General features: G+C 48.9%; 1 protein-coding gene across 1 annotated transcript; it reads left to right on the top strand.

The window, feature by feature from the left end:
- The first annotated feature begins 1,440 nt into the window (after positions 1-1,440).
- On the top strand, positions 1,441-21,789 carry Vmat (Vesicular monoamine transporter). Its single transcript, XM_071682279.1, has 8 exons — positions 1,441-1,504; positions 14,210-14,293; positions 14,436-14,618; positions 15,480-15,581; positions 16,958-17,184; positions 18,601-18,784; positions 20,258-20,394; positions 21,463-21,789. Exons 1-8 carry the CDS (start codon positions 1,465-1,467, stop codon positions 21,532-21,534), a joined length of 1,029 nt encoding a protein of 342 aa, XP_071538380.1. The 5' UTR covers positions 1,441-1,464; the 3' UTR covers positions 21,535-21,789.
- The last annotated feature ends 133 nt before the right edge of the window (positions 21,790-21,922 follow it).

Below are 21,922 nucleotides of genomic sequence, written 5' to 3'. Positions count from 1 at the left end.
AGGTTCGGTTTGGTTAAGTGATTTGTGTTAGGTTTATTTAAGGGATTTGTGTTAGGTTTATTTAAGGGATTTGTCTTAGGTTTACTATAAGGGGTTTATAATTGGTTTATGGAGGGGATTTGTGTTAGGTTTATTTAAGGGATTTGTGTTAGGTTTATTTCAGGGATTTGTCTTAGGTTTATTTAAGGGATTTGTCTTAGGTTTACTATAAGGGGTTTATAATTGGTTTATGGAGGGGATTTGTGTTCAGTTAGGTAAGGAATATACTGTAGGTTTAAGTAAGGGATGTATTTTAGGTTTATGTAAGGGATGTATTTTAGGTTTATGTAAGGGATGTACTTTAGGTTTATATAAGGGATGTATTTTAGGTTTAAGTAAGGGATGTATTTTAGGTTTAAGTAAGGGATGTATTTTAGGTTTATGTAAGGGATGTATTTTAAGTTTATGTAAGGGATGTATTTTAGGTTTATGAGTTAATCATATCTGGTTTACGTAAGGGACTTATCGGGTTTTTGATGGGTTTATAATAGGTGTTCAGAAGAGAAGGGGGAGGGGGAGGTTAAAGACTGGGTTTATATTCGAGGTGCAGAGAGTGTTTTATTTTGGGGGTTTAGATGGCGGGTTTTTGAGGAGGGGTTAAAGGATGACTTGCAGGAATGTTACAGTCATCTCTCTCTCTCTCTCTCTCTCTCTCTCTCTCTCTCTCTCTCTCTCTCTCTCTCTCTCTCTCTCTCTCTCTCTCCTCTCTCTCTCTCTCTCTCTCTCTCTCTCTCTCTCTCTCTCTCTCTCTCTCTCTCTCTCTCTCTCTCTCTATCTATCTATCTATCTATCTACCTATGTCTATTTATCTATCTATCTATTTATCTATATCTCTCTCTCTATATATATATCTCTCACAGGATATTATCTCTCTCTCTCTCTCTCTCTCTCTCTCTCTCTCTCTCCTCTCTCTCTCTCTCTCTCTCTCTCTCTCTCTCTCTCTCTCTCTCTCTATCTATCTATCTATCTATCTATCTATTTATATCTGTCACAGGATATTATCTCTAATGTCTCTCTCTCTCTCTCTCTCTCTCTCTCTCTCTCTCTCTCTCTCTCTCTCTCTCTCTCTCTCTCTCTCTCTCTCTCTCTCTCTCTCTCTCTCTAATCTCTCTCTCTCTCTCTCTCTCTCTCTCTCTCTCTCTCTCTCTCTCTCCTCTCTCTCTCTCTCTCTCTCTCTCTCTCTCTCTTTATCTATCTATCTATTTCTATCTATCTGTCTATCTATCTATTTCTATCTATCTATCTATCTATCTATCTATTTCTATGTATCTATCTATCTATCTATCTATTTCTATCTATCTATCTATCTATCTATCTATCTATCTATCTATCTATCTATATATCTATCTATCTATATCTCTCACAGGATATCATCTCTAATGTCTCTCTGTCTCTCTCGCGTACAGGATCGGCTACAGTCTGCCAATGTTCGCTGGCTTCGTCATCATGTTCATATCTACTCTGAGTAAGTACCTCCTAAATAGATAGATAAATAGATAGATAAACACAGACACACGGGTGTTACCGGACTCCTCCTGCACGAGTTTACACAGCGAGTGAAGGAGGCTGGTGGTCAAGAGGGTCATTTGTAGTTAAGAGTCACGTCAAAGAACTTCTCGCTCCAAAGGCGTCCATCATTTCCATGCTACTGAACGCAGCGCAGCTTTGGAACTGCAGAAGCTCCTGGAACCAATTTGGAACAGTATGTAGATAGATAGATAGAAAGATAGATAAATAGATAAGTAAATAGATAGATAGAGATAGATAGATAGATAGATAGATAGATAGATAGATGATTGTTCAGTTTGTTCATGGACACGGGTGGGAGGGAGGCAAATGGGAGGGTGTTGAAGGGGGGGGGCATGTCTTGGTATGCTAGGTGTGAGATGCCAACTGGTGTTTGCAGATGACACTCTTCTGATGGCAGGCTCTGGACCAGAGGGAATACACGAAAGCTCATGGCAAAGTTGAGGTGTGTGTGTGTGTGTGTGTGTGTGTGTGTGTGTGACGTATCAGAAGGGGTGGTGGAATGAGATGGTCTGAAGTGTGGAGTCTGAATAAGGGTGGACCTGGTGGAAGTGGAGAGTTTTCAGGTAAGTGGACGTGGGAATGGACGGAGACCTGGGAGGTGAAGTGAGGGGTCGACCTATCTTCACTCATCCTCTCCACACGCCCGAACCTGACACTACACCTCGCTCAGGTCTGCCCGCTCAGTCATGCTAGGCTTCATGTCTCTCTCTCTCTCTCTCTCTCTCTCTCTCTCTCTCTCTCTCTCTCTCTCTCTCTCTCTCTCTCTCTCTCTCCTCTCACCGCACCAGATTCTGTAGTTCCCTTAAATGGAACCTGCCATCAGGGCGGCGTCATCTGCAAACAGCAACTTTCAAGAACCCACTCCGACCCTAGCACACAGCACGCAACCCTGTCCATCACGTGGAACCACTCACCTTCCTCCCTTCCCACTCGCACATATGCCTGACTTCCCCCCAGTAAGACTCTCTTTTCAACATTTGGGGACTTTTCCTCCACCTCATATTTTCGTATCACATGCCACAAGGCGGCGCCTCTGTCATGGGAGTTTCGCTGATCCATAACTGCCACACAAATCATTCTCTTTCGCAAATAAGTCCCGCAAACACGTATCAAAACGAATACCTACGTATTCATATATATTTTTTTTTTTTTTTTTTTTTTTTTTATACTTTGTCGCTGTCTCCCGCGTTTGCGAGGTAGCGCAAGGAAACAGACGAAAGAAATGGCCCAACCCCCCCCCCCCCATACACATGTACATACACACGTCCACACACGCAAATATACATACCTACACAGCCTTCCATGGTTTACCCCAGACGCTTCACATGCCTTGCTTCAATCCACTGACAGCACGTCAACCCCTGTATACCACATGACTCCAATTCACTCTATTTCTTGCCCTCCTTTCACCCTCCTGCATGTTCAGGCCCCGATCACACAAAATCCTTTTCACTCCATCTTTCCACCTCCAATTTGGTCTCCCTCTTCTCCTCGTTCCCTCCACCTCCGACACATATATCCTCTTGGTCAATCTCTCCTCACTCATTCTCTCCATGTGCCCAAACCATTTCAAAACACCCTCTTCTGCTCTCTCAACCACGCTCTTTTTATTTCCACACATCTCTCTTACCCTTACGTTACTTACTCGATCAAACCACCTCACACCACACATTGTCCTCAAACATCTCATTTCCAGCACATCCATCCTCCTGCGCACATCTCTATCCATAGCCCACGCCTCGCAACCATACAACATTGTTGGAACCACTATTCCCTCAAACATACCCATTTTTGCTTTCCGAGATAATGTTCTCGACTTCCACACATTTTTCAAGGCTCCCAAAATTTTCGCCCCCTCCCCCACCCTATGATCCACTTCCGCTTCCATGGTTCCATCCGCTGACAGATCCACTCCCAGATATCTAAAACACTTCACTTCCTCCAGTTTTTCTCCATTCAAACTCACCTCCCAATTGACTTGACCCTCACCCCTACTGTACCTAATAACCTTGCTCTTATTCACATTTACTCTCAACTTTCTTCTTCCACACACTTTACCAAACTCAGTCACCAGCTTCTGCAGTTTCTCACATGAATCAGCCACCAGCGCTGTATCATCAGCGAACAACAACTGACTCACTTCCCAAGCTCTCTCATCCCCAACAGACTTCATACTTGCCCCTCTTTCCAGGACTCTTGCATTTACCTCCCTTACAACCCCATCCATAAACAAATTAAACAACCATGGAGACATCACACACCCCTGCCGCAAACCTACATTCACTGAGAACCAATCACTTTCCTCTCTTCCTACACGTACACATGCCTTACATCCTCGATAAAAACTTTTCACTGCTTCTAACAACTTGCCTCCCACACCATATATTCTTAATACCTTCCACAGAGCATCTCTATCAACTCTATCATATGCCTTCTCCAGATCCATAAATGCTACATACAAATCCATTTGCTTTTCTAAGTATTTCTCACATACATTCTTCAAAGCAAACACCTGGTCCACACATCCTCTACCACTTCTGAAACCGCACTGCTCTTCCCCAATCTGATGCTCTGTACATGCCTTCACCCTCTCAATCAATACCCTCCCATATAATTTACCAGGAATACTCAACAAACTTATACCTCTGTAATTTGAGCACTCACTCTTATCCCCTTTGCCTTTGTACAATGGCACTACGCACGCATTCCGCCAATCCTCAGGCACCTCACCATGAGTCATACATACATTAAATAACCTTACCAACCAGTCAACAATACAGTCACCCCCTTTCTTAATAAATTCCACTGCAATACCATCCAAACCTGCTGCCTTGCCGGCTTTCATCTTCCGCAAAGCTTTTACTACCTCTTCTCTCTTTACCAAATCATTTTCCCTAACCCTCTCACTTTGCACACCACCTCGACCAAAACACCCTATATCTGCCACTCTGTCATCAGACACATTCAACAAACCTTCAAAATACTCATTCCATCTCCTTCATATATATATATATATATATATATATATATATATATATATATATATATATATATATTACATTATACTTAAGCGTTGTTTCCCACGTCAGCGAGGTAGCGCCAGGAAACAGACGAAGAATGGCCCATCCACTCATATGTACATAAACGCCCATACATGCACATGTACATATCAACATATACATACATATACATACACATACACAGACATATACATATATCTACCCATGTATATATTCATACTTTGCTTGCCTTCATCCAATCCCGGCGCTACCCCGCCCCCACAGGAAACAATGAGAGAGAGAGAGAGAGAGAGAGAGAGAGAGAGAGAGAGAGAGAGAGAGAAGAAGAAGAAGAGGAAAGAGAGAAGAAGAAGAGGAAAGAGAGAAGAAGAGAGAGAAGAAGAAGAAGAAGAAAGAGAGAAGAAGAAGATAAAGAGTCTCTCTCTCTCTCTCTCTCTCTCTCTCTCTCTCTCTCTCTCTCTCTCTCTCTCTCTCTCTCTTTCTCTCTCTCTCTATTTTTACCCTCTTAAACTTACAGTAAGGAGAGACCCGTTTCCCCCCCCGCGGGGCCTATACAAGTGTGGATCTCCGGGAGGGGGTCAACAGATGGAAGAAAAATATTGTCACTGACCCACGGTAGAATTGGCTATTGAAATTCCTTTTAAGAGGCCGCGAGAAGCTATGAGAGAGAGAGAGAGAGAGAGAGAGAGAGAGAGAGAGAGAGAGAGAATAATCCAACCAGATCCCAGGGGTTTTGTGGCCTCCTGTCTGACCAAACTGATATTAGTGTGTCTGTCTGTGTGTCTGTCTGTCTGTGTGTGTGTGTCTGTGTGTGTGTCTGTCTGTCTGTTTGTGTGTCTGTCTGTCTGTGTGTTTGTCTGTCTGTGTGTCTGTCTGTCTGTGTGTGTGTCTGTCTGTCTGTCTGTGTGTCTGTCTGTCTGTTTGTGTGTCTGTCTGTCTGTGTGTTTGTCTGTCTGTGTGTGTCTGTCTGTCTGTGTGTCTGTCTGTCTGTGTGTGTCTGTCTGTGTGTCTGTCTGTCTGTCTGTGTGTCTGTCTGTCTGTCTGTCTGTTCGGGGCAAGACCACGCTGGAGGGTGTCACTAAGGGCGAGAGTTCTTACAGAGACCTTCGCATGATCCACCTGTTGTGTTGTTAATTATTTTTTATATTTTTCGTCCTTTTTCGTACTAAGGTTATATGATGGATAGATAGTAATAAGATAGATAGATAGATAGATAGCCGGAAGTAGATAGATAGATAGATAGAGGTGTGTTGTATGCCTTTGTTGCCCCGGATTGGATCGTTAAGCCGACCCAGTGATTGGTAGTTGGTAGATGTATTAGGTCATGGTACATTGTGGTTAAGAAATGGTAGATTTATCTACCCAGGTATGACCTGGTACCAGGGCATTATAACGAGGTGATTCAATCAAAGGCATAGTTGAAGACATGGTGATTGCTAGTGCCTCGCTCTGATTGGCCAGCGTGATAACTATGGCCCAAGGGCATGGGTAACAGCTCATAGTAATGACCAGTTAGGTAATGACCAGTTAGGTAATGACCAGTTAGGTCATGACCAGTTAGGTAATGACCAGTTAGGTAATGACCAGTTAGGTAATGACCAGTTAGGTAATGACCAGTTAGGTCATGACCAGTTAGGTAATGACCAGTTAGGTAATGACCAGTTAGGTCATGACCAGTGAGGTAATGACCAGTTAGGTCATGGGTGTTTAGTGATCATTTAAGTCTAGTGCTTCTGTAATAGCGTTTGAGTTAATGATGTTTATGACTTAGAAAAATATCTTAGGGTAATTAGGGTAATCTGTTAGTAATTGAAGATATAACTCGTTAAATGGATGATAATTTGGGCGTAATGATCGTACAGGTGATTTATCTAAAGCCGTATTTATAGAAGATGAATAGATGTGGATTTTGGATTTCCCAGTGAAATCGCCAAAGAGGGAGAAGAATGTGTGTCTCTCTTCTCCCTCTTTCTCTCCCTCCCTCCCCTCTCTCTCTCTCCCTCCTCCTCTCTCCCTCCCCCTCTCTCCCTCCCCCTCTCTCCCTCCTCCTCTCTCCCTCCCCCTCTCTCTCCCTCCCCCTCTCTCCCTCCTCCCCTCTCTCCCTCCCCTCTCTCTCCCTCCCCCCCTCTCTCCCTCCCCCTCTCTCCCTCCCCCTTTCTCCCTCCCCCTCTCTTCCCCTCCTCCTCTCTCCCTCCTCCTCTCTCCCTTATCCCCACGCCCTTAACACCCCCGTTGCCTCTCTCCCTGATCCACCGCCCCGTTGCCTCTCCACTTGATCCACCGCCCCGTCCCCCACCCCCTCCCCCCTCCCCTCCCTCCCCCTGTTCCCCCTTCCCTTCTCCCCTCAGCCTCATCCTTGACGTAATGGCGTGCGGTGGACTTGGGAAATACAAGTAATTAAGCTAAGAGCCGTAAGCAAGTCTAAGTTTTCCACTCGAACAGACCCAGCGTAACTCCCCAGCCCCTGTCGCCTCCCCAGCCCCTGTCACCTCCCCAGCCCCTGTCGCCTCTCCAGGTTCCTCCCGTGACGAGAAGGGGGGGGCCCTCCTTCTCCTCTCCCCTGCCACACTGAGGGCCCCTTCCGTGCCCGTGCCACACTGGGGGGGCCCCTTCCTACCACACTGGAGGGCCCCTTCCTGCCTCACTGGAAGGCCCCTTCCTGCCTCATTGGGGGGCCCCTTCCTGCCTCACTGGGGGGCCCCTTCCTGCCTCACTGGGGCCCCCTTCGTACCATACTGGGGGCCCCTTCCTACCACACTGGGGGTCCCTCCGTACCACACTGGGAGGCCCCTTCGTACCACACTGGGGGCCCCTTCGTACCACACTGGGGGCCCTTCCATACCACACTAGGGCCCCCTTCGTACCTCACTGGGGCCCCTTCATACCACACTGGGGGGCCCTTCATACCACACTAGGGCCCTTCTATACCACACTAGGGCCCTCGATACCACACTGGGGCCCTTCTATACCACACTAGGGCCCTCGATACCACACTGGGGCCCTTCCATACCACACTAGGGCCCTCGATACCACACTGGGGCCCTTCTATACCACACTAGGGCCCTCGATACCACACTGGGGCCCTTCCATACCACACTAGGGCCCTTCCATACCACACTGGGGGCCCTCCTTACCACACTGGAGCCCTCCCTACCACACGGGGGGGGGGGGCTTTCGTACCTCACACACACACACACACACACACACACACACACACACACACACACACAGTAGACCACCATCCCTGTACGAAACACTTAGCTAATTATAAACAACAGGTAATCACCCACTTCCCCCACTTCCCACACCCCACAGTCGTCCACAGACACCCCCTCCCCCACTTCCCACACCCCACAGTCGTCCACAGACACCCCTTCCCCCACTTCCCACACCCCACAGTCGTCCACAGACACCCCCTCCCCCACTTCCCACACCCCACAGTCGTCCACAGACACCCCCTCCCCCACTTCCCCACACCCCACAGTCGTCCGCAGACACCCCCTCCCCACTTCCCACACCCCACAGTCGTCCACAGACACCCCCTCCCCCACTTCCCACACCCCACAGTCGTCCACAGACACCCCCTCCCCACTTCCCACACCCCACAGTCGTCCGCAGACACCCCCTCCCCCACTTCCCACACCCCACAGTCGTCCGCAGACACCCCCTCCCCCACTTCCCACACCCCACAGTCGTCCGCAGACACCCCCTCCCCACTTCCCACACCCCACAGTCGTCCACAGACACCCCCTCCCCCACTTCCCACACCCCACAGTCGTCCGCAGACACCCCCTCCCCACTTCCCACACCCCACAGTCGTCCGCAGACACCCCCTCCCCCACTTCCCACACCCCACAGTCGTCCGCAGACACCCCCTCCCCACTTCCCACACCCCACAGTCGTCCACAGACACCCCCTCCCCCACTTCCCACACCCCACAGTCGTCCGCAGACACCCCCTCCCCCACTTCCCACACCCCACAGTCGTCCACAGACAACCCCCTCCCCACTTCCCACACCCCACAGTCGTCCACAGACACCCCCTCCCCCACTTCCCACACCCCACAGTCGTCCACAGACACCCCCTCCCCACTTCCCACACCCCACAGTCGTCCACAGACACCCCCTCCCCACTTCCCACACCCCACAGTCGTCCACAGACACCCCCTCCCCCACTTCCCACACCCCACAGTCGTCCACAGACACCCCCTCCCCACTTCCCACACCCCACAGTCGTCCACAGACACCCCCTCCCCCACTTCCCACACCCCACAGTCGTCCACAGACACCCCCTCCCCCACTTCCCACACCCCACAGTCGTCCACAGACACCCCCTCCCCCACTTCCCACACCCCACAGTCGTCCACAGACATGAGCTGCTGTGTGTCGGGTCCCGGCCGGTGTGGACGGTGTGGCCACGGACCAACTTTCAGGATGGGAACTTGACGAACTTTAGGCGCTCTTTCTCAGAGAGAGAAACGTGTAACGCTTGTGTGTGTGTGTGTGTGTGTGTGTGTGTGTGTGTGTGTGTAGTGTTTCTATGCTGCCAGCTGGTTTTCCCTCTAGTGTTGTCCCGTTTCTTAATGTTGTTAAATATTTCTTCTCCAATTTGACGCCAGGTGTTCATTTATCGCCCAGCTGTAGAGGCGAGGATGAATGACTTGGCCTGACTGTGGGCTGACTGCCCTCTCCAGGACTCTGTGTGTGTGTGTATATACATATATATATATATATATATATATATATATATATATATATATATATATATATATATATATATATATATGTAGCGTTGATCGGTAGAAACATAAAAGAAAATGGAACGCCCGACACAATATTAAGGGCCGTCTCAACTATAATTTTTTCTTTGCCACTTGGCCCACTTCTTCTTCTTCCCCCCCCCCCCCACCCCAATCCCCCACTTCCCCCCACCCCTCTCACTCCCCCTCCCCCCCCCTCTCACCCCCCTGGCGTGGTCCAGCGGCAGTATTGACCCCCCCCTCCTCCCCCCCGCCCCCCCTTTGCGTGGTCCATCTGCTACACTCAGAAAGCCAATTTCCCAGTGAGCGACAGCTTCTTCCTCACTCGCTTTATATAATGGCAACACCACTTTACTACTCTCACTCACCCTCTCACACTGCCTCTCACACTGACCTTTTCCCCCCTGACTCTTACACTGATCGCTCTCCCTCCCTCCCTCCCTGCCTCTCATACTGACCTCTCCCTCCCTGACTCTCACATTGGCCTCTCCCGACCTGGACTCTCCCTACCTGACTCTCACACTGACCTCTCCCTCCCTGCCTCTCACACTGACCTCTCCCTACCTGCCTCTCATACTGACCTCTCCCTCCCTGCCTCTCATACTGACCTCTCCCTCCCTGACTCTCACACTGGCCTCTCCCGACCTGGACTCTCCCTACCTGACTCTTACACTGACCTCTCCCTCCCTGCCTCTCACACTGACCTCTCCCGACCTGCCTCTCATACTGGCCTCTCCCTACCTGACTCTCACACTGGCTTCTCCCGACCTGCCTCGTACACTGGCCTCTCCCTACTTGCCTCTCATACTGGCCTCTCCCTACCTGACTCTCACACTGACCTCTCCCGACCTGCCTCTCATACTGGACTCTCCCTACCTGCCTCTCACACTGACCTCTCCCGACCTGCCTCTCATACTGGCCTCTCCATACCTGCCTCTCACACTGACCTCTCCCTCCCTGACTCTCACACTGACCTCTCCCGACATGCCTCTCACACTGACCTCTCCCTCCCTGCTTCTCACACTGACCTCTCCCTACTTGCCTCTCACACTGACCTCTCCCTCCCTGCCTCTCACACCTCACTCAACCCACTTCCTCTCAAGAGTGACTGAAACATGACTCACAAAATCCTCCCATTTTTCCCCCACTTCAGCAGTGTTAAGCCCCCTACCCAACCACACCACCCCCTACCCAACCACACCACCCCCTGATCAACCACACCACCCCCTGATCAACCACACCACCCCCTGATCAACCACACCACCCCCTACCCAACCACACCACCCCCTGATCAACCACACCACCCCCTGATCAACCACACCACCCCCTGATCAACCACACCACCCCCTGATCAACCACACCACCCCCTACCCAACCACACCACCCCCTGATCAACCACACCACCCCCTACCCAACCACACCACCCCCTGATCAACCACACCACCCCCTACCCAACCACACCACCCCCTGATCAACCACACCACCCCCTGATCAACCACACCACCCCCTGATCAACCACACCACCCCCTACCCAACCACACCACCCCCTGATCAACCACACCACCCCCTGATCAACCACACCACCCCCTGATCAACCACACCACCCCCTGATCAACCACACCACCCCCTACCCAACCACACCACCCCCTGATCAACCACACCACCCCCTACCCAACCACACCACCCCCTGATCAACCACACCACCCCCTGATCAACCACACCACCCCCTGATCAACCACACCACCCCTACCCAACCACACCACCCCCCTACCCAACCACACCACCCCCTGATCAACCCACACCACCCCCTGATCAACCAGACCACCCCTACCCAACCACACCACCCCCTGATCAACCAGACCACCCCTACCCAACCACACCACCCCCTGATCAACCACACCACCCCCTACCCAACCACACCACCCCTGATCAACCCACACCACCCCCTACCCAACCACACCACCCCCTACCCAACCACACCACCCCTACCCAACCACACCACCCCCTACCCAACCACACCACCCCCTACTCAACCACACCACCCCCTGATCAACCACACCACCCCCTGATCAACCACACCACCCCCTGATCAACCACACCACCCCCTACCCAACCACACCACCCCCTGATCAACCACACCACCCCCTACCCAACCACACCACCCCCTGATCAACCACACCACCCCCTACCCAACCACACCACCCCCTGATCAACCACACCACCCCCTACCCAACCACACCACCCCTACCCAACCACACCACCCCCTACCCAACCACACCACCCCCTACCCAACCACACCACCCCCTGATCAACCACACCTCCCCCTGATCAACCACACCACCCCCTAATCAACCACACTACCCCCTATCCAACCACACCACCCCCTAACCAACCACACCACCCTAACCAACCACACCACCCTAACCAACCACACCACCCTAATCAACCACACCTCCCCCTGATCAACCACACCACCCCAATCAACCACACCACCCCCTAATCAACCACACCACCCCCTGATCAACCACACTACCCCCTAATCAACCACACCACCCCCTGATCAACCACACCACCCCCTACCCAACCACACCACCCCTGATCAACCACACCACCCCCTACCCAACCACACCACCCCCTACCCAACCACACCACCCCTACCCAACCACACCACCCCCTACCCAACCACACCACCCCCTACCCAACCACACCACCCCCTGATCAACCACACCTCCCCCTGATCAACCACACCACCCCCTAATCAACCACACTACCCCCTATCCAACCACACCACCCCCTATCCAACCACACCACCCCCTACCCAACCACACCACCCCCTGATCAACCACACCCCCTACCCAACCACACCACCCCCTGATCAACCACACCCCCTACCCAACCACACTACCCCCTGATCAACCACACCACCCCCTACCCAGCCACACCACCCCCTACCTAACCACACCACCCCCTGATCAACCACACCACCCCCTACCCAACCACACTACCCCCTACCCAACCACACCACCCCCTAACCAACCACACCACCCTAACCAACCACACCACCCTAATCAACCACACCTCCCCCTGATCAACCACACCACCCCAATCAACCACACCACCCCCAAATCAACCACACCACCCCCAAATCAACCACATCACCCCCTAACCAACCACATCACCCCCTAATCAACCACACCACCTCCAAATCAACCACCACCACCTCCCCTTAACCCACCACCACCCACCACCCACCTAACCCACTTCTCTCCCTCCCCCTCCCCCACTCGTTAACGAGGTGGTTGAAGCTTGTTACGGGACAATGCCCTTCATCACTGTTACCCCCAACCCTAAATGCCAGACCCGCCCACACAAAACCCAACCTGCACGAAGGAGGGGAAAAGATTTTTCGAAAGTCTCCCCGGAAAAAAATAGAAAAGAAAATGGAGACTGGTTCCTTCCATTTGATATATATATGTATATATATATATATATATATATATATATATATATATATATATATATATATATATATATATATATATATATATACATTAAGAAGAAGACTTGCTGGTTCTCGAGTGTCATGCATGGTATGTATCCTGCTAATGATACATGGGATGGATACATATATCCAACGTGTTTTGCTCGTTAAAAGATCGGAGAAGTGATACAGACCTGCCTTCTGACGAGGATACGTGAACACTGATGCTGACACATGTATCCTTCAGGTCAGCAATGTATCTTGATGCTGACACATGTATCCTTAAGGTCAGCAATGTATCTTGATGCTGACACATGTATCCTTAAGGTTAGCAATGTATCTTGATGCTGACACATGTATCCTTAAGGTTAGCAATGTATCTTGATGCTGACACATGTATCCTTAAGGTCAGCAATGTATCTTGATGCTGACACATGTATCCTTAAGGTTAGCAATGTATCTTGATGCTGACACATGTATCCTTCAGGTCAGCAATGTATCTTGATGCTGACACATGTATCCTTAGGTCAGCAATGTATCTTGATGCTGACACATGTATCCTTCAGGTCAGCAATGTATCTTGATGCTGACACATGTATCCTTCAGGTCAGCAATGTATCTTGATGCTGACACATGTATCCGATGATAGGATGATGATACATAGGGCGTGATGATTATTTCTGTATTAGGATGATACATATTTTGTGGTCGTGTCTGTTCTGGAGGCGATACATAATTTTTTCTATGCGACCATACATGTGGTGTGAGAGTAACATATGTTATGTGATACATAGTATCTTACTGTGATATTGTTGGATATGTATTTGGTCTGCTAATGAAGCATGTGTCCTAACGTGATACATATTTTGACACACAGAGTGATAGATTGTGTCGCAATGCATAACTTAGTGGAATACATGCCATATCTTGATACATACCCATGTGTGATACATAGTTTATGTGATACATTTGTTTTGATAAATACATATGATACAGTAATACCTATGTTACAGTGATACATACACATATGTTTTGATACATACGTTACAGTGATAAATACATATTTGATACATACATGTGTTACAATGAAACATACATATGTTTTGATACATATAAGTGTTACAGTGAAATAAATAATATATATATATATATATATATATATATATATATATATATATATATATATATATATATATATATATATATATGTTTTGATACACATAATTCAGTGATACATACATATGTTTCGAAGGTATTGAATGTACCCTGTTTGTGACACATTGGGCGCGATGATACATATGTATCCTGCCGTGCTACATAGCTTAACGTGAGACACATATAATCCAGAAGGTGATCAGTGTGTCCCTCCCTCCCTCACAGTCTTCGCCTTCGGCAGCAGTTACGTGGTCCTCTTCGTCGCTCGAGCTGTCCAGGGAATTGGCTCGTCCTGTTCCTCCGTCTCTGGTATGTCCACCTCGTCTTAAAGTGTCTTATAAGTGCCTAGTCTCGAGTCTCTGGTAAGTGGGTGACCTTATAAGTATGGTATAAGTGTCCTTGGTGTCTGCCACATTGTAGAAAACGAAGTTGTTTGTTGACCCTCCTTCAGGTATGGGGATGTTGGCTGAGCGCTACCCTGACGACAAGGAACGTGGTAACGCCATGGGCATTGCCCTTGGGGGCTTGGCCCTTGGCGTGCTCATAGGGCCGCCCTTCGGTGGCGTGATGTTCCAGTTCGTGGGCAAGACGGCGCCCTTCCTCATCCTGGCGGTGCTGGCTCTCGGCGATGGATGTGAGTACCCACACAATGTTTCTCCTGAAGGAGGGGTGTGACTTGAAGTCTCCTGAAGGAGGGGTGTGACTTGAAGTCTCCTGAAGGAGGGGTGTAACTTGAAGTCTCCTGAAGGAGGGGTGTGACTTGAAGTCTCCTGAAGGAGGGGTGTGACTTGAAGTCTCCTGAAGGAGGGGTGTGACTTGAAGTCTCCTAAAAGAGGGGTGTGTGTGACCTGAAGTCTATTTCTTGGGTCCTTCTCTGTTTCTCTTCCTCTGTTTTCCTGCTTCCCTGTGTGGTAATCTTCTTGGCTTTTTCTCTAGTGTGAGGCTGTGGTCCCCACCCTCGTTACTCTGGGGGTTGCAGTCTTGTGTAAGGGGTCTCTGGGGGGTTGCAGTCTTGTGTAAGGGGTCTCTGGGGGGGTTGCAGTCTTGTGTAAGGGGTCTCTGGGGGGTTGCAGTCTTGTGTAAGGGTCTCTGGGGTTGCAGTCTTGTGTAAGGGGTCTCTGTGGGGGTTGCAGTCTTGTGTAAGGGGTCCTATGTATGGGGGGTGGGTCTCTTTTCTTCGGGGTTTTATGTAAGGGGGGCCTTGTCAGCTGTGACCCTCTTTAGCGAAATGCGTCTTGATCCGCGTTCTTCCTTTGACTTCTCCTTCTCTCTCATCTCCTTCTCGTTATGCCTCTCTTTTCCTAATTCCTCCTTTTTCCATCACAACCTACATTGATATAAATTCTTTTACTGAATGACAATCTAGAAATAGCCATTACATTTAGCAACAACTAGTACAAAATAGCAAAATAACAACATTCTAGCACTCGAGTCTAATTCTTTGGTGTTTCTTCCTCCCCCTTCCCACCCTGATGTCGCCCCCTGACCACCCCAGTGCTCCAGCTGCTGGTGCTTCAGCCGGCTGTTGTCAAGCATGACGAGGAAGCCCCGACCTTGTTCGAGCTAATGAACGACCCTTACATCATCATTGCTGCCGGTGAGTGCCACGAGAACCGGGCCTGCTGGTGCCAGATGAATCTTTCCCAACAATGGCGAAGAATTCTGAAATGTTATTTTTTTTCCATTTTTTCTTTTTCTTTCGTGTATTGATGACATGTGCCGTTCTGACCTCATGGTCCACTGCTCATTATTCATTGCTAATTGAGCTAATTACCTCTAATTAAGTAAGAGAGCCCGTAGGGTGAACAATAAATTATGCATTGTGTATTATTCATTTATTATCATTTGCATGCCAGGTGATGCGATGAGTTAATGAATATTGTGCTGAGTCTCTTAAAGCAAAGATAACTTCTTGACCAACAGGCTTGACTCTCTCTCTCTCTCTCTCTCTCTCTCTCTCTCTCTCTCTCTCTCTCTCTCTCTCTCTCTCTCTCTCTCTATCTCTCTATATATCTATTTATCTATCCATTTATATATCTATCTGTCTATCTCTCTCTATCTCTGTCTGTCTATCTATCTATCTATCTACCTTTGCATCTCTCTCTCTCTCTCTCTCTCTCTCTCTCTCTCTCTCTCTCTCTCTCTCTCTCTCTCTCTCTCTCTCTCTCTCTCATCCAGAGACTATACTCGACTCCGTTCTCCAGTCTCTTATGAGCTGGTGAATGCTCTCTCACAAGTCTCCTGCCACTCAGAACCTTCCTCTGTGAGTCACCGTTGTCTCTCACACAGCATGACGTCATCATCATATTCTCCCACTCCCCCACCCTCCCCTCCCCCCGCCTCCCCTTTCCCCTCCTTCTCCCCATCCCCTCCCCCGCCTCCCCTTCCTAAAGAAACCATCACGTCACCTTCAGTGCACCCCTTCCTCACCTTCCCCTCCCCACAGGGGCCATCACCTTCACTATACCCCCTCACCTTCCCCCACCCACAGGGGCCATCACCTTCACTATACCCCTCTCACCTTCCCCTCCCACAGGGGCCATCACCTTCACTATACCCCTCTCACCTTCCCCCTCCCACAGGGGCCATCACCTTCACTATACCCCCTCACCTTCCCCTCCCACAGGGGCCATCACCTTCACTATACCCCTCTCACCTTCCCCTCCCACAGGGACCATCACCTTCACTATACCCCCTCACCTTCCCCTCCCACAGGGGCCATCACCTTCACTATACCCCTCTCACCTTCCCCTCCCACAGGGACCATCACCTTCACCATACCCCCTCACCTTCCCCCTCCCACAAAGACCAACCATCACCTTCACTATACCCCTCTCACCTTCCCCCCCACAGGGGTTATCACCTTCACCATACCCCCTCTCATCTTTCTTTCCCCACAAAGACCCTCTCCCCTCCCCACAAAGACCAACCATCACCTTCACCATACCCCTACTCACCTTCCCTTCCCTCCAGGGGCCATCACCTTCGCCAACATGGGGATCGGCATGCTGGAGCCCTCCCTTCCCCTGTGGATGATGGACACCATGTGTGCTCCTGAGTGGCAGGTTGGGGTGGCCTTCATACCGGCCTCCATCTCGTACCTGATTGGCACGAACCTCTTCGGACCCCTTGGTCACCTTATGGGTCGATGGCTCTCCTCCCTCCTCGGTCTCTTCGTCATCGGAATCTGCCTCATGAGTGTGAGTACGCACGCACACCCCCCACGCCTCCAGCCCCTTCCCCAACCCCTTGTGAGTACGCACGCCCACGCCCCTTCCACAACCCCTTGTGAGTACGCACGCCCCCAGCCCCTTCCCCAACCCCTTGTGAGTACGCACGCCACGCCCACGCCCCTTCCCCAACCCCTTGTGAGTACGCACGCCACGCCCCCCCCCCCCCCGAACCCCTTGTGAGTATGCACGCCCCCACGCCCCACCCCGAACCCCTTGTGAGTACGCACGCCACGCCCCCCACCCCGAACCCCTTGTCAGTACGCATGCCACGCCCCCCACCCCGAACCCCTTGTCAGTACGCACGCCACGCCCCCCACCCCGAACCCCTTGTCAGTACGCACGCCCCCCCCAGACCCCTTGTGAGTACGCTCGCCACGCCCCCGCCCCCATGCCCCCCCCGAACCCCTTGTGAGTACGCACGCCCCCACGCCCCCCCAACCCCTTGTGAGTACGCATGCCCCCGCCCCTCGCCGCCCCCACCCTCACCGCCCCCCATTATGAGTGTGTGTGTGTGTGTGTGTGTGTGTCTGTGGCTCTTCGCGAAGAGTGATGGATGTCTGTGGTACCTATGAGGGCCTGTGAGGATGGGTGTGTTATGAGTAAAATATGGTCGGTCTTGCCTCATGTATGAGGACTGTGAGGATGAGTGTTATGAGTGATCTATGGTCGGTCTTGCCTCATTTATGAGGGACGTGAGGATGGGGATGTCATGAGTGATCTATGGTCGGTCTTGCCTCATGTATGAGGGACGTAAGGATGAATGTTATGAGTGATCTATGGTCGGTCATGCCTCATGTATGAGGGACGTGAGCATGGATGTTATGAGTGATCTATGGTCGGTCTTAGGGTCTTTTTATGAGTGTGGGTTTAGTGTGAGGCCACGTCCTCATGTGTCATGTCCTGATGATCATGAGTAATATGAGTTTAATCCTCATGAGTGTGAGGCAGCTTCTCATAAATGTGATACTCATCGTATGAGTCCATCCTCAACACACACTCACACCCTCATTACTGACCTCTCCTCCAGCACACACACATACCTCCCACCACCAACACTACAGTAACCCCTTCCTCCAACACACCACCAACACTACACTAAACCCTTCCTCCAACACATTCTCACCACCATCATCTTCCTCCAACACACACCCCCACCACCAACACCACACTATCCCTTCCTCCAACACACCCACACCCCCCACCACCAACACCACACTAACCCTTCCTCCAACACACACCCCCACCACCAACACCACACTAACCCTTCCTCCAACACACACCCCCACCACCAACACCACACTAACCCTTCCTCCAACACACACCCCTCACCTCCAACACACCCACACCCACTAACTCCACTGTTGTCTCTTCCCCACCTCGCAGATCCCCAGCGCCACCTCCATCAATGGGCTCATTGCCCCCAACGCTGGTCTAGGTTTCGCCATCGGTATGGTCGATTCGTCCATGATGCCCCAGCTTGGATACCTGGTCGACCTCCGCCACTCTGCTGTCTACGGCTCTGTCTACTCCATCGGCGACGTGGCGTTCTGCCTTGGCTTCGCTATCGGTGAGGAACACAAGGAAGTGTGTACAAACCCTTATGTTATCCCCCTCTTTGAATGCCATGAGTTTCGACTCTATTTAAAAAAAGAGGAATTGGGTCGTTCATCTCTCTCTCATCTTGGCCTCGTTACGACCTACGTGTGTCATGAACCAGTTTGTGATATATTCATGTCATCTATAAGGTCATAGATCAGCTATATTGTAAGATAGAAATGTTCTATGATGAATGAATAAGGTGAGTAAAATGTCATGAATTGTCTTTCATAGTTATGAGTATTATTCATCGTGTCTCATTCACTACAGGGTTGGCTAGACAGTATTATAAGTAAGATAATTTTATTAACCTTACAGTAGTATAAGTAAGAGAGGTGTATTAAGTACACATTAGTATAGTTAAGATTGGTGTATTAAGTACACAGTAATATAAGTAAATAGGTGTATGAGCTACATGGTAGTGTAAGTAAGAAACGTTATTAACTACACATTAGTGTAAGTAGATATGAGCTGCATAGTAGTATAAGTAATATAGGTGTATTAACTACACTGTAGTGTAAGTAAGATAGGTGTAGTAACTGCATTTTCATTGGTTTCTTACATATGATTTTGGGAGTCAAATTGTAAGTTTATATCCTTCTTTTGATACATTCTTATCTGTTCTACACATTCAGTCTCCTATTTCCTAACACCTTCTCCCTCAACCCCGCTTGATATATGGGAAATCGGGGGGAAAAATATAGTCGTGGGAATATATATATATATATATATATATATGTTCGTGATATATGAAGATCTATGTGGGAGGTGGCCGTGGGTGTGTGTGTGTGTGTGTGAGGGTCTGGAAGCATGGAAACCCGCCCTGTATTCCAGGAGGGACCTTCTCTTCCCATCAGAGATAAGAAGTACCTCTGGCAAATATATCTGCTTATCTATACATAGATAAGATATACCTGGTTTCAACACCTCGTTCATCTTTTGATATAAAGTTTCCTTTATATCAAAGGTTAACGAAGGGGGTTTAGGTAAGGGTAGAATGGTGGGTTAATGCATGTCTACCTCCCTGACGAAGGGCGACGTCGAACTCGACCATCGAGTCCAGGGCGATCCAGATCTTTACGAGATCCTGGACGCTCTCTCTCTCCCTCTCTCCCTCCAACCTCCCTACACCTGCCTCTCCCTACACCCCTTACACCTGCCTCCCCCTGCACCCCTTACACCTGCCTCTCCCTACACTCCTCACACCTGCCTCTCCCTACACCTCTTACACCTGCCTCTCCCTACACCCCTTACACCTGCGTCTCCCTGCACCCCTCACACCTGTCTCTCCCTACACCCCTTTCACCTGCCTCTCCCTACACCCCTTACACCTGCCTCTCCCTACACCCACAGCTACTAACTCAGCCCTACCCCTCTCCCGAACCCGTCCACTCACGCCCTCCTGTCTGCACTAACACCACCCCACCTCCGTCGCCTCCTATAGGTCCTGCCCTGTCTGGCTCCCTGGTTCAGGCCTTCGGCTTCAAGTGGATGCTGTATGGAATCGCCATCATCAATTTCCTGTACGCCCCCTTCATGTACTGCCTCAAGTCTCCCCCAGCCAAGAACGGGGAACGCCAGGTTGGTGTGGGAGCGTCTCTCTCTCTCTCTCTCTCTCTCTCTCTCTCTCTCTCTCTCTCTCTCTCTCTCTCTCTCTCTCTCTCTCTCTCGGGGGGTGTGATGTCTAGATTTCCCTAAATCACTATCGCAAATTACTAGCTACTGAGAACTTTGAGTTTTTTTTTATCTTATTTATCTTTTTAATTTTTTTAGAATATATTTTCTTCAGATATATATATATATATATATATATATATATATATATATATATATATATGATGTATATATATATATATCATATAATACCCCAGACCAGCTCTAGATCCTCTCTGTATAGAATATGGCCTATGTCGTCCACTGAGTGAACTATATTCTATGTCTTCTATTTCATCTAAATATGTCTCCATCATTTATCTTTGCCACGAATTACATAGATTAATTTTTGCCACAAAGCAACTCGCTGTGTGAAGGAGAGTCACTGTGTAAACAAAGACACATCCCGACCATCACCATACAAAACAAAATTTTATCTCGTTTTCTGTTTTCCAAATGTGGGTTTTCTTTTTTGGTTGTACTACATCTCATTTTCTTCCAACATCTTTTTTTTTAATATTCTATACAGTCGATTGTTTTAAAGAAACGTATAAGAAGTGTCTCGATTTATACCATATCTTTCAAAAATAGTTTAGATATTATGAATACAAAAAAAAATTTTGAAGGAAATATCTTGTGATCATTTCATAACTTTATATGTACATCCTGTTTGTGGTATAGAAAAAAAATCATTTAAATTTCCTTTGTTCAATTTCCTGCTTTGATTCTTATCATTTTACCTCTGCTAATGTAGAAATTTTTTAACAAAATTTTCATGGAAAAAAAAATAAATTATAAAATTTTTATTTCCCTCTATTAGTTTGGTCAATGTACCCTGAAATTATCCCAGGTCTCTGGGATGTTTGTATGAGGTCAAACATTATCCCGAACTAAACCCAGAATCTTTTTTTCTTATACCTTTTTTTTCCATTTAATATCTTAATGTCTCCATCAAGGTAATTTATCTGTGTTTGAATCCTTTCTATCCTCCTGCAGAACCTGATCTACGGTGAGAAGTCCTCAGTACGTTACGTCACTTACAAAAATGAAGACGAAGAGGAAAACTAGACCTGGACATGTCTGCAACTCCTGCGTGTTGGTTGTGGCCCTTGTGAAGTGAGAGAGAGGGTCTTCGAGGACAGCCTTCTGCAGGAGGAAGGTCGACATACATATATACACACAGTACAGAGAGGACTTCAAGTGATTGAGTGGATAGAGGATGTCCAGGGATTCATATATATATACAAGTGGTATATATACATATATATATATGGAATATTGAAGACGTAAGATATATATATATATATATATATATATATATATATATATATATATATATATATATATATATATATATATATATATATATATATTGGTGAGATATATATATATATACATATAACCATGATGCTATTTGCTCGCCCGCGAGAATCTCCACAATTGGAGGGATTCCAAG

Source organism: Panulirus ornatus, chromosome 34 (assembly GCF_036320965.1).
Source record: "Panulirus ornatus isolate Po-2019 chromosome 34, ASM3632096v1, whole genome shotgun sequence".
NCBI classification, from domain to species: Eukaryota; Metazoa; Arthropoda; class Malacostraca; order Decapoda; family Palinuridae; genus Panulirus; species Panulirus ornatus.
The sequence above is the reverse complement of the archived record's forward strand: the minus strand, read 5'-3'. Positions and strand labels throughout refer to the sequence as shown.

Bases quoted from the DNA above. Each gene is read 5' to 3' on its own strand.
- Vmat (XM_071682279.1), top strand. From the start codon at position 1,465: ATGTTCGCTGGCTTCGTCATCATGTTCATATCTACTCTGA. The intron at 14,619-15,479 runs GTGAGTACCCAC...TGACCACCCCAG, and splicing joins GCTGGCTCTCGGCGATGGAT to TGCTCCAGCTGCTGGTGCTT. The intron at 20,395-21,462 runs GTTGGTGTGGGA...ATCCTCCTGCAG, and splicing joins CCAAGAACGGGGAACGCCAG to AACCTGATCTACGGTGAGAA.